At 43.9% G+C, this 20,566-nt stretch overlaps 1 protein-coding gene across 1 annotated transcript in view; it reads right to left on the bottom strand.

Moving 5' to 3' along the window:
- Window positions 1-20,222, bottom strand: part of ARHGAP6 (Rho GTPase activating protein 6) — a 486,446-nt gene extending 466,224 nt beyond the window's left edge. Inside the window, exon 1 of the mRNA XM_019928543.3 lies at window positions 18,816-20,222. Coding sequence (XP_019784102.1) covers window positions 18,816-19,394 — 579 coding nt within the window. The 5' untranslated portion in view covers window positions 19,395-20,222. The remainder of the gene's footprint in view (window positions 1-18,815) is intronic.
- Between the last annotated feature and the right edge of the window lie 344 nt (window positions 20,223-20,566).

Genomic DNA, 20,566 nt, shown 5'->3' with positions numbered 1-20,566 from the left:
GCCACATCTTCTTTATCCATTCATCTGTCGATGGACACTTAGGTGGCTTCCATGTCCTGGCTATTGTAAATAGAGCTGCAATGAACACTGGGGTGCATGTGCCTTTTTGAATTATGGTTTTCTCGGGGTATATGCCCAGTAGTGGGATTGCTGGGTCATATGGTAGTTCTATCTTTAGTTTTTTAAGGAACCTCCATACTGTTCTACATAGTGGCTGTAACAATTTACATTCCCACCAACAGTGTATGAGGGTTCCCTTTTCTCCACACCCTCTCCAGCATTTATTGTTTGTAGATTTTTTGATGATGGCCATTCTGAATGGCCATCATCAAAAAAATCTACAAACAATAAATGCTTGGTTATGCTAATCGCTTTGATGTTTGGGTTCCACGTAAGTTAAGCGGAAAAAAGCCTTGACTGTATTTCCACATGCGATTCTCTAATGAAACGTAACAAAAACGTTCTGTTTTTAAAACAAATTGTGACGAGCGATGAAAAGTGGATACTGTACAAAAATGTGGAATAGAAGAGATTGTGGGGTAAGTGAAATGAACCACCACCAACCACACCAAAGGCCGGTCTTCATCCAAAGAAGGGGATGTTGTGTATACGGTGGGATTGGAAGTGAGCCCTCTATTATGAGCTCCTTCCGGAAAACCAAACAATTAATTCCAACAAGTACTGTTCCCAATTAAACCAACTGAAAGCAGCACTTGACGAAAAGTGTCCAGAATTAGTCAACAGAAAATGCATACTCTTCCATCAGGATAACGCAAGACTGCACGTTTCTTTGATGACCAGGCAAAACCTGTTACAGCTCGGCTGGGAAGGTCTGATTCATCTGCCGTATTCACCAGACATTGCACCTTCAGATTTCCATTTATTTCGGTCTTTACAAAATTCTCTTAATGGAAAAAATTTCAATTCCCTGGAAGGCCATAAAAGGCATGTGGAACAGTTCTTTGCTCAAAAGATAAAAAGCTTTGGGAAGATGGAATTATGAATTTGTCTGGAAAATGGCAGAAGGTAGTGGAACAAAATGGTGAATACGTTTTTGAATAAAGTTCTTGGTGAAAATGAAAAGTGTGTGTTTTATTTTTAAACTGAAGGAACTTTTTGGCCAGCCTAATAATAACAACTCATGGAGTTGATATGAGAACTAAATGAAGTCATGCAAGTAAAGTAATTCTAAGAGAGTTTGACTCAAGTAAGTGCTCAATAATTGTTAGCCATTATAATGGTTACTACGTGTCCCCCTAGACTGAGGACCTTCAGAACAAGGACCACATGTTATTTTCTTTTCTGGGTGGAATTCTCAGAGCTGGATTTATTTATTTATTTATTTTACATCTTTATTGGAGTATAATTGCTTTACAATATTGTGTTAGTCTCTGCTATATAACAAAGTGAATCAGCTATATGTATACATATATCCCCATATCTCTTCCCTCTTGCGTCTCCCTCCCACCCTCCCTATCCCACCCCTCTAGGTGGTCACAAAGCATCGGGCTGATCTCCCTGTGCTATGCGGCTGCTTCCCACTAGCTGTCTATTTTACATTTGGTAGTGTATATATGTCAGTGCCACTCTCTCACTTCGTCCCAGCTTACCCTTCCCTCCCTGTGTCCTCAAGTCCGTTCTCTACGTCTGTGTCTTTATTCCTGCCCTGCCACTAGGTTTATCAGTAACATTTTTTTAGATTCCATATACGTGCGTTAGCATACGGTATTTGTTTTTCTCTGACTTACTTCACTCTGTATGACAGACTCTAGGTCCATCCACCTCATTACAAATAACTCAATTTCATTCCTTTGTATGGCTGAGTAATATTCCATTGTATATATGTGCCACATCTTCTCTGCCCATTCATCTGTTGATGGACGTTTAGGTTGCTTCCATGTCCTGGCTACTGTAAACAGTGCTGCACTGAACACTGTGGTACATGCATCTTTTTGAATTATGGTTTTCTCAGAGCTGGATTTAAATCCTACCTTTGCCATTTATTGGCTTTGGACTTCCCTGGATTATTTTGAGGATTTAGTGATCCATTGCTTTTTAAAGCATGAATAGGATAGCTAGCTCAAGGCAAGCATTCAAAAATACTGTTATAATTATCATCTTGCTAAACCCAGAGTTCAACACTTAAGATATGCTGAATTGTTTGATGAATGAATGAGTGAAGTAATTGGTAAGAATGATTGACACTACTCCAGCAGCTGATATCAATTATCATTATCAACTAATGATATCAAAAATTAAATTTCTTCATTTGCCACCCCATGCCTCTAAGCTTTAGAAAGCCAGTTCTAACCCAAGATACTTGTTTGTGTTGCTCTGTTTTATTAACATCCAGTCATTTGGAAGGATCTCCATGGAGTAGACTGAAAAGTTCTAAGAACAAGTTGTTTTGCACAATGATACTTCAGTAGCCAGTGGGGGGTTATGAGCTGCAGTTATTGCCAACTGAAGAATATGTGGAAATTCCCTAAAGGCGGCAGATAAATCAATGTAATAACTCTTACCTAATGAACAACTACTATAGGATTGAATGTACAGTCAACTTCTGTGCCCCAACTCTGCACAAAAAAGGGCTTATTTTGCCATTTACTCATGGGTGTATGCATGTGAAATTTGACAGGAAACAAACAGCACTGTTTGATACAATTTAAACTATTGTACACAAATCAAAACGTAAAGTGTAGAGGAAAAACTTCACTGTATCATAGTTTCCTCGAGTACTGCATATTTTCCTTAGAGTATAAAAAGCCTAAAATTGTGTCTTAAACGATAGTTATTTATATTCACCATAGTATTGTTGCCTTTTTTCCTCTGAAAGCATTATAAAATCTATGTTCATCTGCCTATGACAGCATTTTAGAATGAAGCAGATGGAGTAATAAACAGACACCTCTGCGTGACACCTCATAGCCCACGGGTCCTAAGTGCATTCACCAATTGATTTCACAACCTCCTACAAAGTGAATACAATTACATTCCCTTTAAAGGTGAAGACACTGAAATTCACACCTTATGAGTAAGTGGCTCTGGGATTTGACCCTGGGCTAATACACCTCCAAAATCTAAGATTATACCATCCTTCAGTGATGCTTCCGGTTGGCTAAGATTGTGGGTGACTGATCCTAAATGCTGCCCCCCATGAGCCTGTGCTAAAATTTTTGAACTCAGCCAGAACTGTGCTGGGAAGTTCTGTTCAAGCTCACAGGGACCTCTGCGCTGCTAGTGAGCCAGCTCCAGTGAACGCTTGGTCGTGTGAAAGAGGTTACAAGGTAGTTCAAAAGCCTGGAAGGAATTTCTACCAATGGAGGATGGAAACCAATGGAGACATTCTCCAGCTCCCCATATTTTAGCTTGTGACAGATCAAAGAAGGCCACAAATAACTTTTGCTTCTCCCATCAACAGGTGGAATCTATTTCCCTTGCCCTTGAATCTGGGCTGGCCCTGTGACTCATGCTGACCAAATACCATGAGATTACCATGCAGTGAGGAAGCCCACGCTATCCTCTTAGAGAGAGGGGCCACATGGAGGATCACCAATGCACCAGACATGTAAGTGAAGACATCCTGAACTTTCCAGGCCTCCCAGACACCAGCTAAAAGCGTCCAAATGAGTGAATCCAGCTGATGCCATGTGGAGCAGAACTGCCCAGCTGAGCCCTGATCTAATTCCTGACAGAATCATGCCACTAAGTTTGGGGGTGGTTTGCTATATAGCAGTAGATGATGGAAACACGGGTAGAAGATCCTCAGAGGCATTCTATGTGTTTCCCAGTGGTCCTGGTGGAACCTTGGTCATTCCTTTGTCCACAGATGTGAACTTTATGACACAAATTTATAACGGCATTTCATTCTTCTTCATTCCTGCTTCCCGGATCACCTCCCAAATAAACTGCACTCACCCAGGCCCTTCCTTTGGAGGAACTCAAACTAAGACACAGAGCCTGCGCCCTTCCTACAATTTTTTCATGAAATTTTAAAAGCTTTTATTTTCATAAAAATAATTTATCCATATCGTTCCAATTATATATGGTAACATCCAACCAATCATTTTTATTTCTAAAGCAAGATGTTATCATGAATTTAAAAGTTTATGAATAGACATACACTCAGAAAAATTACACTAATAGATTGTGGTCTAAAACTGCAGAAGTCATTCCAAATAAAAGAAAAAAAATAATCTTTCTGCACTGCAAAAATATTGCATAGAAACATTTAATTAATGACTCAAAGGGAATCTTTGTAGGTATGCTAAGTTAATTTTCTTCTTGATCATTCAACTTTCTTATTCGGTGAACTTTAAAAAAAATAATTTTACTTTTTAAGAATGGTTTTAGATTCAAATGAACATTTACATAAGCTATGTCTTCCATATCTTTATATAAATTAGGAATGATACCTTATGGGGACAGTAAAATACATAGCATAATTTTAGACATTTCCTATAAAAGGGATATTTCTAGATGAGGAAAGGCAAACTAGACAATTGTGACCCATTGACTCTTCTGCATCTAGCTCCCATCCCTCTCCCACAGGGAGAGCCACAACTCCGAATAATACTGCAGAGAGAGAGAAACTATTTCACTTTCTAAAACAACTTGTAACTCTGAATAACCCATTTCAATTAAAAGAACCCTGAACAAGAACCTAAATATCTGATCGTTTGCATAATACTTTACTGATCTTTAACAGTGCACTTTCAGTTATACAGGAAAGAGTCATTTATTTCCAATTCAATCATAAATTAAAAGATTAAAATATTGCCATTGCAGCAGAACGACAATATACTTGCTGAGTTCATGACTCAGAGCTTCTGAAGTTAGTCTGAGACTCATATCACACTCCTTGACCTTCAAGCCTGCTTACCATCTCCATATCGTCTTTCACATTTATTTTCTTGGCATTTTGACAAACACGTTCTGACAACACCATTTTTTGACAATATACTACCGTTAGAAGCCAGATTCAACATGCCTCTTTGGAGGCTTGCAGAAAGACCCAGAGCCATCCTCTGTGATATGATATGAAAACTGCACCTGTCTTTGAGCTCTCTTATAAATCATCACAGGAAGAAACCTGACTCACTGGGTCGGCAGCAAGAACCTAGAGACAGAAAGTTCTAATCCTGGATTTCTCTAAGTAGTTTGCAAGATAACTTCGGGTCAATAGTTAACTTTCGTTTAAACTGTTCCTCAATTCTGGTTTAATATATTCATAATTTTTCTCTGCCAAAGAGAAAATATGACCAAACTTTGTGTGGACGCTCAGAATGAAAGCTAAGCTAACCCATACTTCCTTACTGACAATAAAAATGCAATATTGGTAATTATCTGTATGACAGGAGAGGCAGAATTCGTTTGTAGCATGATAAAAGTCCCAGGGAGGCTTGTTCTGAACACAATTCCAGGAAGAATTTCCATGTCCATTATTATCGAAAGGCAGAACTGTGAAATGTCTCCATTGCGGGCCGGGGGGCAGTGCTGGGCATAAACTGGGGATGTCGTAGATAGGATTTAAGTATCGCAGGGATGTCTGGACTAGAAAGAAGACCTTTAAGGACCTTTCCATCCCAATATTCTGTTTTGTTCATAGAATGCTGGAGTCAGACTAGAAATGAAATGGGAGTTATGGTTAGATTTTGAGCAAAAAAAAAAGCATCTGAGTGTCGATGGTATTGTTTCGATTTAGTGATGCTGCCTTGTTACCCTGCACAGACGTTGATGAGATTAGCCGTGAACAACAGTCAGCTTGATCTCACAAGATAGTGGTAGTATGAGGAAGTGAGAAGAACACCCGGCTTGAAGTGAGAAACCACACTGCCATTTGCCAGCTAGAGAACCAGGGCTGGACTGGGAGCTATCCAGTTCCCAACATGCTAAGGATTCTCCAAACAAAAAGTGTCTGATGCAATGAAGTTAGTGTGACTAGTGTGTGGGAATGAAGGTTACCCCCTGGCTTGTTGGCATGTCTTGTGTTACACCAAATCCACAATGCAAGTCTGGTAAATTCCTGTGTTCCAAGTCACTAGTCCAAAAGCCTGGGGCGACAGCCTGCTGTTGCTCCAATGCCTACCATAAAAAGTATACCTTACTTAACAGCTTGCAAAATAAATTTTCAATTGCCTTCTGCTGTTGTCCAAATCAGCCAGGTCTATTCATTCATTTGATCACCTAAGCCCTCTTTGAGTGCCTCGGTGGAAAGATCAAGGTTCCTGGCACACAGAGTAGGTGCAGAATAAATATTTTTGACTAACACTTTAATTCAAGTCCTACCTTTGTTGCTTCCTAGCTGTATGACCTGGACACGTCTTCCATTTTACTTACCCTTTACTCTGCTTAGTATCTTTCACTACGTCCTATGTGCTGGGCACTTTCCAAGTAATCAGGTCATGAGGTCCTCACAAAACTCTTCAAGGTAGGGACTTTAATTATCCCCATTTGACAGATGAGGAAACTGAGGCAGAAAGATGCTTTGTAATCTGTTCAAGGTCACAGAGCAGAGCCTGGATTTGAATCCAGGTGGTCTGGATCAGAGTCCAGCTCTAACTCATTCACTTCATTTCTTCTCCAACTAAGTCTGGCTGCCTCTTAATCGCAGTCTCAGTGTCCTTACCTGCAAAATGAAGGATGATACTATCGCCCCGCAGAGTTGTTGTAATAACAAAAAACTGCTGAGCATTCTACAAATACTAATTGTTATTTCGCTTATCATTATGATCATCACCTATCAACTGAAATAAGTGGGCAAGGAATCAATCGGAAGTTCCAATATAAGCAGAATGCTACTTTGTTCAAAAGCCAGAAAACCTGGTGGCCCAGTTCAGGACTTCCATGGACCAAATTATTAACTAGAGTAGAGGCCTTGTTATAATAAACCCCGATGCAACGTGCCTACTGTCACCTAAGGTTTATCTTTCCCCTTGCCCATCCACTTTTGGGTCTCAGTACCAGCTTGCCTAACTGTTTCTGAACCCCTGAGGGATGAGGTTATTGGCAATGCAAGCTGAGAACTGAAGTGATGCTTATTCACACTTCAGATCCTGTAGGTAGTATTAATTCACCTGTTTCCATGAGTGTCCAGGTATACAGAAGCAAAACCACATTATTTTCCTTGATCCATGGGTCACCCAACTCAATTCATGTCCAATTTCTTCAAAGACGTTCTAAGCTCAGCCTTCTCCTCTTGGGTCTATCAGCACATGACTTGATGGGTAGTTTCTCAAGTTGCTTTTAGTTCTCATGACTCCTGAAAATCTTTGGCTATTTAATAGCTCTGGTGTGATATGGCCAGGCAATTTTTCAAGATTGTAAGTACTTTTTAAAGTCTCTGCCTTTTCTGAAAAACAATATCTTTAATAGCTTCTCTGCACTTGCTTCCAAAGCGTAATAATCAGGACATAGAATATCCACAGTAACCAGTCTCAGGAAATCCCAGGCTGGCTGTTCTCTCCTCCATTGAATCTGCCAGAGGCATTACTACCTCCTTGTTGCACCTTTTGCTGACAGCATTTAATATACATTAGGACTGGGCCTACAACATACCTCTGCTCATCTACATTTATGTTTATGTTTTACTGAAAAGATGATGTAGCAACAATATTGATATATTTTCTAAAAGTCATAAACAGTGTTCTCTTTTAATTGATATTAAAATTCACTATACCAGGCTTCCCTGGTGGCACAGTGGTTAAGAATCCTCCTGCCAATGCAGGGAACACGGGTTCAAGCCCTGGTCCGGGAAGATCCCACATGCCGTGGAGCAACTAAGCCCGTGCGCCACAACTACTGAGCCTGTGCTCTAGAGCCCGCGAGCCACAACTTCTGAAGCCCATGTGCCGAGAGCCCGTGCTCCGCAACAAGAGAAGCCACCGCAATGAGAAGCCCACGCACTCCAGCGAAAAGTAATCCCCGCTTGCCACAATTAGAGAAACCCCGTGCGCAGCAACGAAGACACAATGCAGCCAAAAATAAACTAATTAATTAAGTTTTTTAAATTCACATACCATAAAATTTACCCTTTTAAAGTGTACACTTCAGAGGTTTTTAGTATATTCCTCAGGCTATGCAACCATCACAGCTACCTAGCTCCAGAACATTTTCATCCCCCCAAAAAGAAACCAGGTATCCATTGACAGTCACTTCTCATCACTCTCTACTGCCATCCTCTGGCAACCACTAATCTATTCTCTGTCTCTATAGATTTGCCTAATCTGGACATGTCATATGAATAGAATCATACAATATATGGCCTTTTGTAACAAGCTTCTTTCACTTAGCATAATGTTTTCAAGGTTTATCCATGTTGTAGCATGTATTAGTACTCCAGTCCTTCTTATTGCTGAATAATCTTGTATTTTATAGGTGTACCACATTTTGTTTACCCATTCATCTGTTGATAGACATTTGGTTGTTTCCACCATTTTGGCCATTATGAATAATGCTATGAACATTCACTTACAAGTCTTCATGTACACATGTATTTTCAGTTCTCTTGGGTAGATACCTAAAGGTGGAATTGCTGGGTAATATGGTCAATGTTTAACTTTTTGGGAAACTGCCTAACTATTTTGCAAAGCTGCTGCACCATTTTACATTCTCACCAGCAGTGTATAAGAGTTTCAATTTCTCCACATCCTTGTCAACACTTGTTATTATCTGTCTTTTTTATTATAGCCATATATATGCTATGGTATAGCCATATGAAGTGGTATCTCATTGTGGTTTTGATTTGTATTTCCCTGGTAGCTAATGAAAACATCATTATTTACTAGTTAACACAATAACTAATTCCATTTTTTCACACACTACCTTCCATTTTTTGCCATGTTGTAACATAGTTGCAATTATAGTCTCAGTCTCTTTATCATAAGCAATGACCCAGAGAGGATGCAGTAAAATTTAGACCAAGACATCATGCCCGTTACAGAAAGGGGAGCAAAGGTGAGGATGACTTTTGTCTTCCTGTCTGCAAAAATTAAAAATAAAACATCGGAAACAATCAGGGCAGAGTTGCATAAATTCCAGTTTGTCCCCTAATGCAGATTTTAATAAAACAGAACTAATTTAATCTACGTGTGTTAACCTTCTCTGTGAATGTAGAAAGTTACAGAAAATTGTAACCTTCTTTTGACAAAATAAAAGAATACCTACTCAGGAAAAAAATTTAAAAAGACATCATGCCCCAATGGTGTATCCCCAGGATTTGGAAAACCACTGTCAGAACACATATTCCCTCAGTCATTGAATGGAGTCTGATATAAAACACTTTCCCTTTATGCGGACACCAGATTAGAAAAATCAGAACCTAGCTGAGCTCACATTTGCGTAAGTCGTGAATATGTCATGACACGTATGATAGTCAAAACATTTCTTTGAAGGTGATATCTGGTTGAGCCATAAAGTATGGTGGAGTCTTCTCAGATAGATATGGAACCAGGTGATGAAAAGCAGAATGAGGAGAGAAGAAAATCCCTGCAGAGAACGTTTACATTAAATCATAAAATCCTGAGCTGTATCGTGAAGCCCAAGGCCCTGTCAGATTTACTCTTTGCCATCATCCTGCTCCTATAGGTGTTTCCAGTTGGATTTCTCTAAGTTCCTGAAGCATACTACGCCCCTCTTAACTACAGGCCATTCTTTCTACCACCTCCCTTCTTTGTGTTTGGCAAAGGCCTCCTTACCCACTGGCTTCAGTTGAGACATCCCAGACCTCCTTAGTCCTTGTGACAGCTTCCTATGGCAGCTGTGACAAACTATCACAAACATCATGGCTTAAAACACACTCACTTATTCTCTTACAGTCCTGGAGATCAGAAGTCTCAATGGGCTAGGATCAAGATGTTGACAGAGCTGCTGTCCTTCTGTAGATTCTAGGGGAGAATCTGTTGCCTTGCCTTTGCTAGCTTCTAGAGGCTGCCCTATTCCTTGGGTCACGGCTCCTTGTTCCATTTTCAAAGCCAACAGTGTAGCATCTTCAAAATCAATCTCTGTGCGTGTCTCTGTCTCTCTCTGTCTCTCTGTCTCTCTCTGTCTCTCTGTCTCTCTCTCTTTCTACATCTGTCTGTCTGTCTCTCTCTCTGGCTGATTCCGTCCTCATATCTTCTTCTCTAACTCTGAACTTCTTGCCTGTTTCTTATAAGGATCCTTGTGATTACATTAGACTCACCCAGATAATCCAGGATCGTCTCCCCATCTCAAGATCCTTAACTTAATCACATCTGCAAAGTCTCTTTTGCCTTATAAGGTAACATATCCATGGGTTCTGGGAATTAGGACATGGACATCCTTGCGGGGGGGGGGGGGGGGGGGGCGGGGATTCTGTACCACAGTCCTCCTGTCACAGTGCCACAGCATTCTGAGGAAGTGCAGGGATTTATTTACTGGAAAGTGTTGCTTTCACAAACATGTAAGCACCTTGTGGGGCCGTGCCTGTTTACTCTGCATACATTCCCCAGTGTCTACTGCATAGTCAGCCCTTGATAAATATTTGATGACAACCTGGCTGAGTGGCCAGTTTGGTTCTGTTGGACGAGAATTCCTAGGGAAAGAGGAGGCGGTCAGCTAAGATTATAGCGTGAAAGGCTTTGAAATGACTGGCTAAGCAGTTTGGATTTCATTCTGTACACACCAAGTCCCAGCAAAGGTTTTTACTCAGGGAGTTAACACGATTTCAATTGTGTCTTTGGAGTAGAAAGCCCATAAGCCAGATGGGAAGAGGGGAAACTGAAGGCAGGGTGACCAAGCAGAGGCCACAGCAAATGAGGCCCCAATCTAGGCAGTGACAACGAGAAGGAACAGCTGGAGAGCGATGTAAGAACTTGGACACATTCCTCTTCAAATCCTTTCTAGAATGGAGCGAATGAGAAGTAAACACAACAGGATTTGATAACTTATTGGAGATGACAGGAGAAAAAAAAAAAAAGAGGGGGAAAACTGAAGACATTCTGGCCTGGTAAAACTAAGCCGGCCTAAGAATGGTGACACCAACCAGAAATAAGGAACACAGAAAATGAGTGTGCTCACAGGAAAGGGGGGCTGATTCGTTCCGCCTCAGTCACGTAGTGGGCATCGCGAGCAGATGTCTTGCAAGAAATCAGAAATAGATGTTAGGAGCTCAAGCACACAGAGTTACGAGTGTCCCCAAGAGGGATGATAGCGGAAGTCGCAAAAGTGAACGAGATCATGAAGGGAGAATGATCTGAATGTAGGGATGCATGGACCACAAGCACAGAAACAGAAGAGCAGGAAGAGACATTACAGCCTGAGAAGCAGGCAACGGGGAGGGAGCTGAGACTCTTCTGTGAGTGGTGGGGAAAGGGGGTGGGGGACGGTGCAGAACAGTGCTGTCAGTTCTGCCCAGAAGTCCAGCCAAAGGAGGTCGAAGAAAGTCCACGGATTTGGGCACCTTTGAGAAAATTGTTTCATTAAGTAATGGGGATAGAAAAAAGATTGCCAAGGTTCCAGATGTTCATGGTCGCTTACTTTTTCCAGAAGTTTTGCAGTTAATATTGAGAGTCAAGGAGGACTTCAGGGTTGGTTCTGCCCTCAGCTTGCTGTCTGAGTTTGGGCTTAACCCTTTCAGTCCCTGTCTTTTTCCTTTTTTTTTTTCTGTGGTACGCGGGCCTCTCACTGTTGTGGCCTCTCCCGTTGCGGAGCACAGGCTCCGGACGCGCAGGCTCAGCGGCCATGGCTCACGGGCCCAGCCGCTCCGCGGCATGTGGGATCTTCCCGGACCGGGGCACGAACCCGTGTCCCCTGCATCGGCAGGCGGACTCTCAACCACTGCGCCACCAGGGAAGCCCTCAGTCACTGTCTTTAACTATAAAGTAAGGAGGTTGCAACTAGATGCTACCCAAGGTCCTTTTAGAGTCTAAAATTTGCTCTTGCCAACCCTCAAATCCCAAAATTCTGGTGGAAGCTCAATTCAATCTGAGAAGAACTTGTCTTCATATTATTCTCTATTTAGGTTAAAAATTACCTTAAAGATTAATCTCCAAAATTTACAAGCAGCTCATGCAGCTCAATATCAAAAAAACAAACAACCCAATCCAAAAATGGGCAAAAGACCTAAATAGACATTTCTCCAAAGAAGATATAAGGATTGCCAATAAACACATGAAAGAATGCTCAACATCATTAATCATTAGAGAAATGCAAATCAAAACTACAATGAGATATCACCTCACACCAGTCAGAATGGCCATCATCAAAAAATCTACAAACAATAAATGCTGGAGAGGGTGTGGAGAAAAAGGAACCCTCTTGCACTGTTGGTGGGAATGTAAATTGATACAACCACTATGGAGAACAGTATGGAGGTTCCTTAAAAAACTAAAAATAGAACTACCATACGACCCAGCAATCCCACTACTGGGCATATACCCTGAGAAAACCATAATTCAAAAAGAGTCATGCACCACAATGTTCATTGCAGCTCTATTTACAATAGCCGGGACACGGAAGCAACCTACGTGTCCATCGACAGATGAATGCATAAAGAAGACGTGGCACATACACTCAATGGAATATTACTCAGCCATAAAAAGAAACAAAATTGAGTTATTTGTAGTGAGGTGGATGGACCTAGAGTCTGTCATACAGAGCGAAGTAAGTCAGAAAGAGAAAAACAAATACCGTATGCTAACACATATATACGGAATCTAAAAAAAAAAAATGGTCATGAAGAACCAAGGGGCAGGATGGAAATAAAGACGCAGACCTACTAGAGAATGGACTTGAGGACACGGGGACGGGGAAGGGTAAGCTGGGACAAAGTGAGACAGTGACATGGACATATATACTCTACCAAATGTAAAACCGATAGCTAGTGGGAAGCAGCCACACAGCACAGGGAGATCAGCTCGGAGCTTTGTGACCACCTAGAGGGGTGGGATAGGGAGGGTGGGAGGGAGGGAGACGCAAGAGGGAAGAGATATGGGGATCTATGTATATGTATAGCTGATTCACTTTGTTATAAAGCAGAAACTAACACACCATTGTAAAGCAATTACACTCCAATAAAGATGTTAAAAAAATGTTTTTAGTAAAAATAAAAATTACCTTAGAAATGAAATGAATTGTAGCAGAGAAATACTCCAAGAGAAAGCATATGAAAACTGAATAACTATTTTCCTAAGTTATAAATTCTTAGGCCGTTATGTTGATTTCAGACATAATTCCTTGTAAAATGCCCTTTGTCAATTTCCTGTTTGAAGCTGTCTTACTCTAATTACTTCCTCTTTGGTGACATGGGTGAGCCTCTATTTTTAATCACAATATTCCTCTCTGCCCATGTTTTAAATTTTAATTCCAGTTTCTGTCATTACATATTTACAATTCAATTCTTTCTTACACATATATTGAGACACCCCATATTTTTTCCTATCCTCAATACCTTTCAAAAAGGTATTTTTTCCAACTCAAAGTCTTGGTTGACATATACCAGGAAAAAAGAAAAAATGACAGAGTAAAGCCAGAAACATGAGAGAAAATGGTACCGGAAAGCAAAACCTAGAATTCAGCTTCTTGTATAAAGTAATAAATTATATAGCGTTTCTCAAGGATAATCATTTGTTGTGGCAGTCTGTCCCGTGCACTGCAGAACAATTAGCAGTATCCCTGGCCTCTATCCATCAGATGCCGGTAGCACACACCCCCTGCCTCAACTCTGGCAACTGAAAACACCAACAGGTATTGCCAAATGTGTCCAGGCTGCAAACCCACCCCTTGGTTGAAAACCAGTGGTCTACAGACACCAACCTATTCGAAGTAGTTCAACAGTGCAAGAAAACAATTTGCTAAAGCGGAAAAGTAAGAAATACAGAAGTATGATGTTTCTATGGCAACTCCCATCTGTTTGCAGGATGCTTGGCGTGGTTTCCCCATGCCTACCTCCTCTATCTGTCCTCCTGTTTGTTTCACGCTACTGATGCATTGCCCCTACAGACACTAGAGTGATCTCTCTAAAACACATATCCAATCTTGTTACACACTCAGGCTTAAAAATCACCAATCTACCCCATTCTCCACCGCAGGGTTTCTCAGCCTGGGCACTATTGACATTGAGGGCCAGATAATTCTTTGCTGTGGGCGCTATCCTGTGCCTAGTAGAGTGTTTAGCAGTGTCCCTGGATTCTCCCCCACTAGATGCCACTAGCACCTCCCCTGTTAGTAGGCAGAATAATGTCCCACCAAAGATACCCACATCCTAATCTCTGGAACCTGTGAATATGTTAGCTTACACGGCAAGGGGGAATTAAGGCTGCAGGTAGAATTAAAGGTTGCTAATCAACTGACCTTAAAACAATGAGATTGCACAGGGAGATCAGCTCGGTGCTTTGTGACCACCTAGAGGGGTGGGATAGGGAGGGTGGAAGGGAGACACAAGAGGGAGGGGATATGGGGATATATGTATAAGTAAAGCTGATTCACTTCGTTATATAGCAGAAGCTAACACGCTGTTGTCGAGCAATTATACTCCAATAAAGATGTTTAAAAAAATGACATTATCTTGCATTATCCACGTGAGTTCTATGTAATCAGAAGCACCCTTAAGAGAGCCTGAGGAAGAAATGACTGGAAGAAGAGTCAAAGAGATGCAACATGGCTGGCATTGAAGATGGAGGCAGGGGGACACTGGAAAAGCAAAGGAAACAGACCCTAGCGCCTTCAGAAGGAACACAGCTCTGCCGACACCTTGACTTTAGCCCAAGGAGACCTATTTCAGACTTCTGACCTCCACAAGTATAAGATAATAAATTTGTGTTGCTCAAACCCATATGTTTGGGGTAATTTGTTACAGCTGCAAAATGAAGGTAATAACATCACCACCCCCAGTTGTGACAACCAAAACTGTCTTTGGACATTGCTAAATGTCCCCTGGGAACAAACTGTCTCCAGGTTGAGAAGCACTGCTCTACAAAACAGAGTCCAAACTCCTGAGACATGCACAGTGGGGCTCTTCATAATTAATGCTACCCAACCTGTTGAATACTATTATCCGACACACAGTGAGACACAGCCTGTGCTCCAGGCACACCAAACTTCTAACTTCAAAAACACTCTATCAATACATCCTTTCACTTCCCTGCAGATTGGATGTCAAGAGGTGCTTTGGTCCTCCTGCCATTTCTACCTGAGCCTATAGTTACTTATTATTCCACGAACAGGTGTCTAATTTCTGGTTTCATTAGGTTGTTATATAAAAAGCCATGTGGTTGCTACATACATTAAACCGCATATATCTTAACCTCCTCCTCCAAAGAAATTATTGCACTTAAGCCCCTCTAAGTCCTCTTTGTTGGAAACTCTAGCGTCACCAACACCTCTGTGCCTTTGCAGGTCCACTCCTTTCTATTTCATCAAGGAATCACTTCCCTTCTTCTTCTAAGTGGCAGTCACCCTTGAAGATCAAGTTCAAGTGTTCTCTGCACAGTGAAGCCTTTCAGGACTCCCCAAAGCACGGAGAATCCCATCCCCCAGTCCCTGATTGTGCTGACCCTCTGCACCGCAGCTCTTGGTTGACTCATCCATCTGCCTCCTTAGACTCTTTAAGGGGCGACACCATACTTTAGCCTCTCTGCATTCCTGGTACATAGAGAAATGCTTGTGCTCAAGAAGTTCTTGGAGTGTAAATGAAGAAAAGAAGTCATGAAGAGAGAAATAATTTTAGTTATGGGTTATCGAGGCTGCCAAACTCTATGTCAGCTATGAGCGTAATCTCAGCTGTGATCCAAAAGAATTAGGAGAACCCCAGAGTTAGAATGAGACCTTACTCCCTTGTTTATGATCCGAGTCAAGGACAGAGCCTGGCTGCTAAGAACAAAGTTGAGAAGTATATACCAATTGTGTTACCATGTACCATTTATCCCTTCGTCTTCTCCCTTTTTCTACTCAATAGATATTCTACTCAGCATGTCCATGAATCAGTTTTCGTTAAAGCAATCCTAAAACACGCAGTAAGGAAATACTGAGTTGTAGCTGACTTTGTCTAACACCTCCTGGTTTTAGGCCATAAAAATGCCATTTGTGAGCTCTGAGTGAGCACAAGGCGTAGAGCTACAGGCATTTATGCGAGTCTTGGGAGCAGGTGCCCTTGTACGAACAATTTAGTTTAAAACCAGAGAATCTGCTGAAAGAACTAAGTAGAAGTGGATGTGATCCATTACTGGCTACACCTGAACGAAGGTGAATTCTCAGGTTTGCCTATGGATTCAACGGAAGAGAAACTGAAAAGCTGAATAAACCATAAGAGATCCGTGGAATCTGCACGCAACACTCAAGAGGGCTCCACATGCTTTTGGAATGGGAAGACGTCCCCGAGGCAACTTTCTGCCAGCTGAAAGCACTCTGTGGGCTGTCAAGATGGCCATCATGGGGGGGCTACATTCAACTCACTGGTGTAGTAGTTCTCAGCTGGGGCAGTTTTGACCCTCAGAGGACATCCAGCAGTGCCTGCAGACACTTTTCATTGTCACACTGGTGGGGAGGCTGCTATTCGCACCTAGTGGGTAGAGGCCCAGGATGCTGCTGAACTTCCTACAATGCACAGGACAGTGCCCAAAGCAAAGAATCGTTCAGCCACAACTGTCCATAGCGCAGAGGCAGAGAAACCCTGAACCAGAGCAACCAGGGGAAGCATAAGAACCAAGTCTGTACGATCCAAATCTCCCCTCCAGGGCCCATAAGTAACCTTGCAAGGTGTTCATTTGCCAGACTTTTGGCATCATTAGTAAAGATTCTCTTTTAGGACAAAGGACCTAGCTTGCTTTCAAACGAGAAGGACAAGCAGTGCTCAATAGGACGAATTTCCTTGGTTTTTGAGAGGGTTCCAGGGCATTAAACCTTTGAAAGGTAATCCAAGCCATTAAATTCCAGACCCCAGGGTTACGTTAGGATATCTGGGACTCCATTAAACAAAACCAGCCTTGGACCTTCATGCCAGGATTCCATCCAGTCATTCCATGTCTGCCTCAAGAATAAAGGGATTACACACACACACACACACACACAAACATTTTATGAGAAAATTTTGTTCTTTTGCTAGATGGCTATGTACTTAGTTTTCACCACTGAAAAGAGGTGAAAGTCATGGTAGGTGAGCTTGCAGACTGCACAGAACAGTTTGAAGCCACCCAGTATTGATGAAGTTCAGGTACTTGTCCATTAATTATGAAATTTTAATGGATAAGAAGAAAATTTCTAACCAGTTGTGATCATCTACAGTAGACTGCCTTTCGGTCATAAGAGCAACAAACAGCATCTATATACTACACTCCAAGTATGTACAGTTGCTAAGAAAAGCAGAGACGTTCTTAGTGATGTAATTGGTTGAAACATGAATGTCAGTGGCTATCCAGTCCAAGAACTTGGCTTGCTTTTGCAGTTCTCTCAACTCCTACAGATTGATCTGATAATGTGTGCTTCTGATATAGAGTAGGAATCCAGGCCCTTCTAAAGACCAACAGAGATTCAACATTTATTCTTGACCCTCTTTCTAATGCTAAGTTCCCTGGTTTGGAGAGAATCTCTTGCTTCCTACTTGACTTTTCTCTCTACTGCCTATCTTCCTCAAGAAAATGGACAGAACAGTCAGCAGTGTTTGTTAGTTTTTGTAATCCATGCTCCCCACCCAACAGCAGCAGTTACTCTGACACAGTAACTAATATTTTACTAATATGTGACGCGAGTATTTCTGATAAATACTGCTGATTTTTCTAAGGCAGTCTAACAAAAGCCAAAATTCCACAGTCACTCACGTTAACAGAGCAAGGTATGATGTTGGATACTATTTTCTCGCTGTTTTTCTTGGTTGTATTTCCTTTATTTAGTCTAAATCTCCAGCAATTACATGGTATTTCATTTCATTTCTGTAATTCTAACTGTACTTTAAAACATTTAATTACAATGGATGGAATCTCTCCTTACGGAAACAGATCCAAGGCAAATCTATAGAGTTTGTGGACTGAAAAGAGATTAGGAGTTGTTCATTTTTAAAACAACTGGTATTTATTCTCTAAAAGCATGCAGCTTTCCAAGTACCCACCAACCACAGTTTCCCATTGGCTCTGTTCTCCACTCTTCTAAACCAGAGAGCAAACGTTTATAAAGGTACCAAATACCTCCCTCTGAGCTCCCTATTTCCTAACGATTCCTGATTCATGTATATTTCACTACTAGTAGCCCTTAGTGGAATCTGGGTATATTTCCATGATCTTTCATAGCCTTAGGCAGAGATTTTTTTTTCTCCAGGATTAAACGAGTACTCAGTACCACAGATCTCTTAAATCAGACCTTTAGGGAGAAGAAAAGATCAAAACTAGAGAATTCTAGTAGTTACTCCCCCAAACACACAGACCTACACACACACATATCAACAACACCCTCAAGACTAATGTTCCTGAATTCTCTGTAAAACAACCAGATGGCAGAAACATTTCAAAATATATTTCCTCCAATCCTGACAAACAGCTTGGAAATAGATCATTTGAGTTCCAAAAAAATATCAACATTGGGTGAAGGAATAAGATGACCCTTGGAAATCACCTGCAGCACAAAAAGGAAAGCACCTCTTCCTCTAGCTCCTACCACTGCTCCAAAGGGGAGCCAAGAAGTCCTAAGAAGACACGTGTGGGTGGCCACTAGGGACGCCCCATTTGCAGACACCATTTAACCAGCCAAAGAGGAACAGCCACACCGGGAAAAGCCCTCAGTGGGTCCCTGGCTCTGTAAATGAGAAGGAATTAAAGAACTGCCCAGGTGTCCAGTCTTGGGCCGTGAGGACACGCGGCAGCGGGCCCTACCTCACACTTCCACACCACATAGGGCTGGCCGTGGCTGTCGGGCGCGGACTGGAACTTTCTTTGCTGGAGCCACCTCCTGGGAGAAGCGAAGATGCCGTTGGGGCCTCCCCCGGAGGAGCAGAGGATGGTGCTGCGGCCGCTGCCCGGCCCGGCTAGGACTGTAGGCAGGTCCCATACCATGCTCTTCTTGAGGCCGCTGCGACCAAGGGGGACCTCATAGTCAAAGTGGAAGCTGCCAGAAGGTGACTTCTCCAGCGGGGTGCTGGGTGTGGAGAAGGACGAGCAGAGGGGTCTAGGGGACGGGAGTCGGTTGACCCGGGGAGGCGGGCCCCGCGGAGAGGACGCCAAGCGAGAGCCGAGACCCTCGGCCAGCGACAGCGGGGAGCAGACGCGACCCCCGGTGGCCCCCCGCGAGCCGCCCTCTGAGCCCGCCTCGCCCCCGCAGCCGCCGATCAGAGCCGGGTCCAGGCTGCGGGTCTGGCGAAGCTTCCTCTTGGAGAAGCCCTTGGCCGAGGCCGCGCTGCCCGAGGCCGGCGAGGAGCAGGAGAAGACGCTGTGGAGTAGGCTCTGCGCGGACATCTCGGCGGGGCTGTGCCTGAGGGCCACCCTCTTCCAGCTCTCGGAACTGCTAGCGCTTTGGGGCGCAGAAAACAAGGGGGCTCAGGCGAGGCTGCCAGACGGGGTCGGGCCAAGGCTCGCCGAGGCCGGTGGAGGGCAGTTCCCGGCTCACGCGCCACCAGCGCGCTCCAAGTGCCCCGGCAGGGGCAGAAGCAGGAGATCCATCACCAGCCTTCTAGGAAAAGGCGTGAGGACGGAGGGCTCCTTTGGTCGCCAGAACTTTCTCCCAGAGCCTAAGTCACGAAAAGGGTAAGGAAGAGGAGGAGGAAGGTCAGGCGCTCGCTGGGTGCCCAGCTCCGGCGGCGAGCGCCACTCCCCCTTCCCAGCTGAGGCAGGAGATGCCGCGCTCCCGCTCCCAGGCTCTGGACAGCCTCGAAGTCTCCAGCAAGCTCCTCCTCGCGCCCTAAGGACGGTCCCGAGGGCTGGGGAGGAGGCCTCCTGGGCGTGCGCCCAGGGCGCGTCCCTCGCGCTCTCGGCGCAGTGAGAGGGACTTCCTCCCGCGCTGGAGCTGGGCACCCGGGCTGCGCCCCCGTGCACCGTCGCCGTATCCGGACCTCTGAAGCTACGCGTCTGGCCGCCACTTGGCTGCTGCGCCCACTCCTCTGACTGGCTAGGCGCAAGAATGTCTCCAAGCTCCAGGTTCCCCCGAGGTGCCAGTCTCGCTACAAAGCGGGGACACGGAGCGCGCAGCGCCCAGGGCCTTCCAAGGGCTGAGCGGCTAGGGTGGGAGAGAATTCCCAGCTGCGCTCAGGGAGCTAAGGGGACAACCACAGGGTCGGCTGTCCATGACCCGCCGGAGAGGGGCTCTTGATATTCTCAGCCCAGCCTCGGGCCCAGGGCAGGCGCGGAGATGTCCCCGCACGCTCGCGCTAGACGCAGGGGGAAGGGGGCGGCCCGGACGGGTAGGGCGGGAGGGAAGCCAGGTCTGGAGCTGGGGCGGAGCCAGGAGCAGGAGAAAGCAGAAAGTGGAGTTCTCCAGGCACCAAACCTGGGAGCGGCGCAGCGAGAGCACCGCTCACCACCGGTACCGGGTCGCCTGGGGAGAAAGCCCCGAGGACGGAAGTGCGGACCTTCTCCCCCGTCTCCCCTCCCCCAAATCGAAGGGGGCGCCAGCTCCACTCACGTTTCTGGAA

The sequence above is a fragment of the Tursiops truncatus genome, chromosome X (genome assembly GCF_011762595.2).
Source record: "Tursiops truncatus isolate mTurTru1 chromosome X, mTurTru1.mat.Y, whole genome shotgun sequence".
NCBI classification, from domain to species: domain Eukaryota; kingdom Metazoa; phylum Chordata; class Mammalia; order Artiodactyla; family Delphinidae; genus Tursiops; species Tursiops truncatus.
Note: the sequence above shows the minus strand (reverse complement) of the source record. Positions and strands in the feature narration are given on the sequence as shown.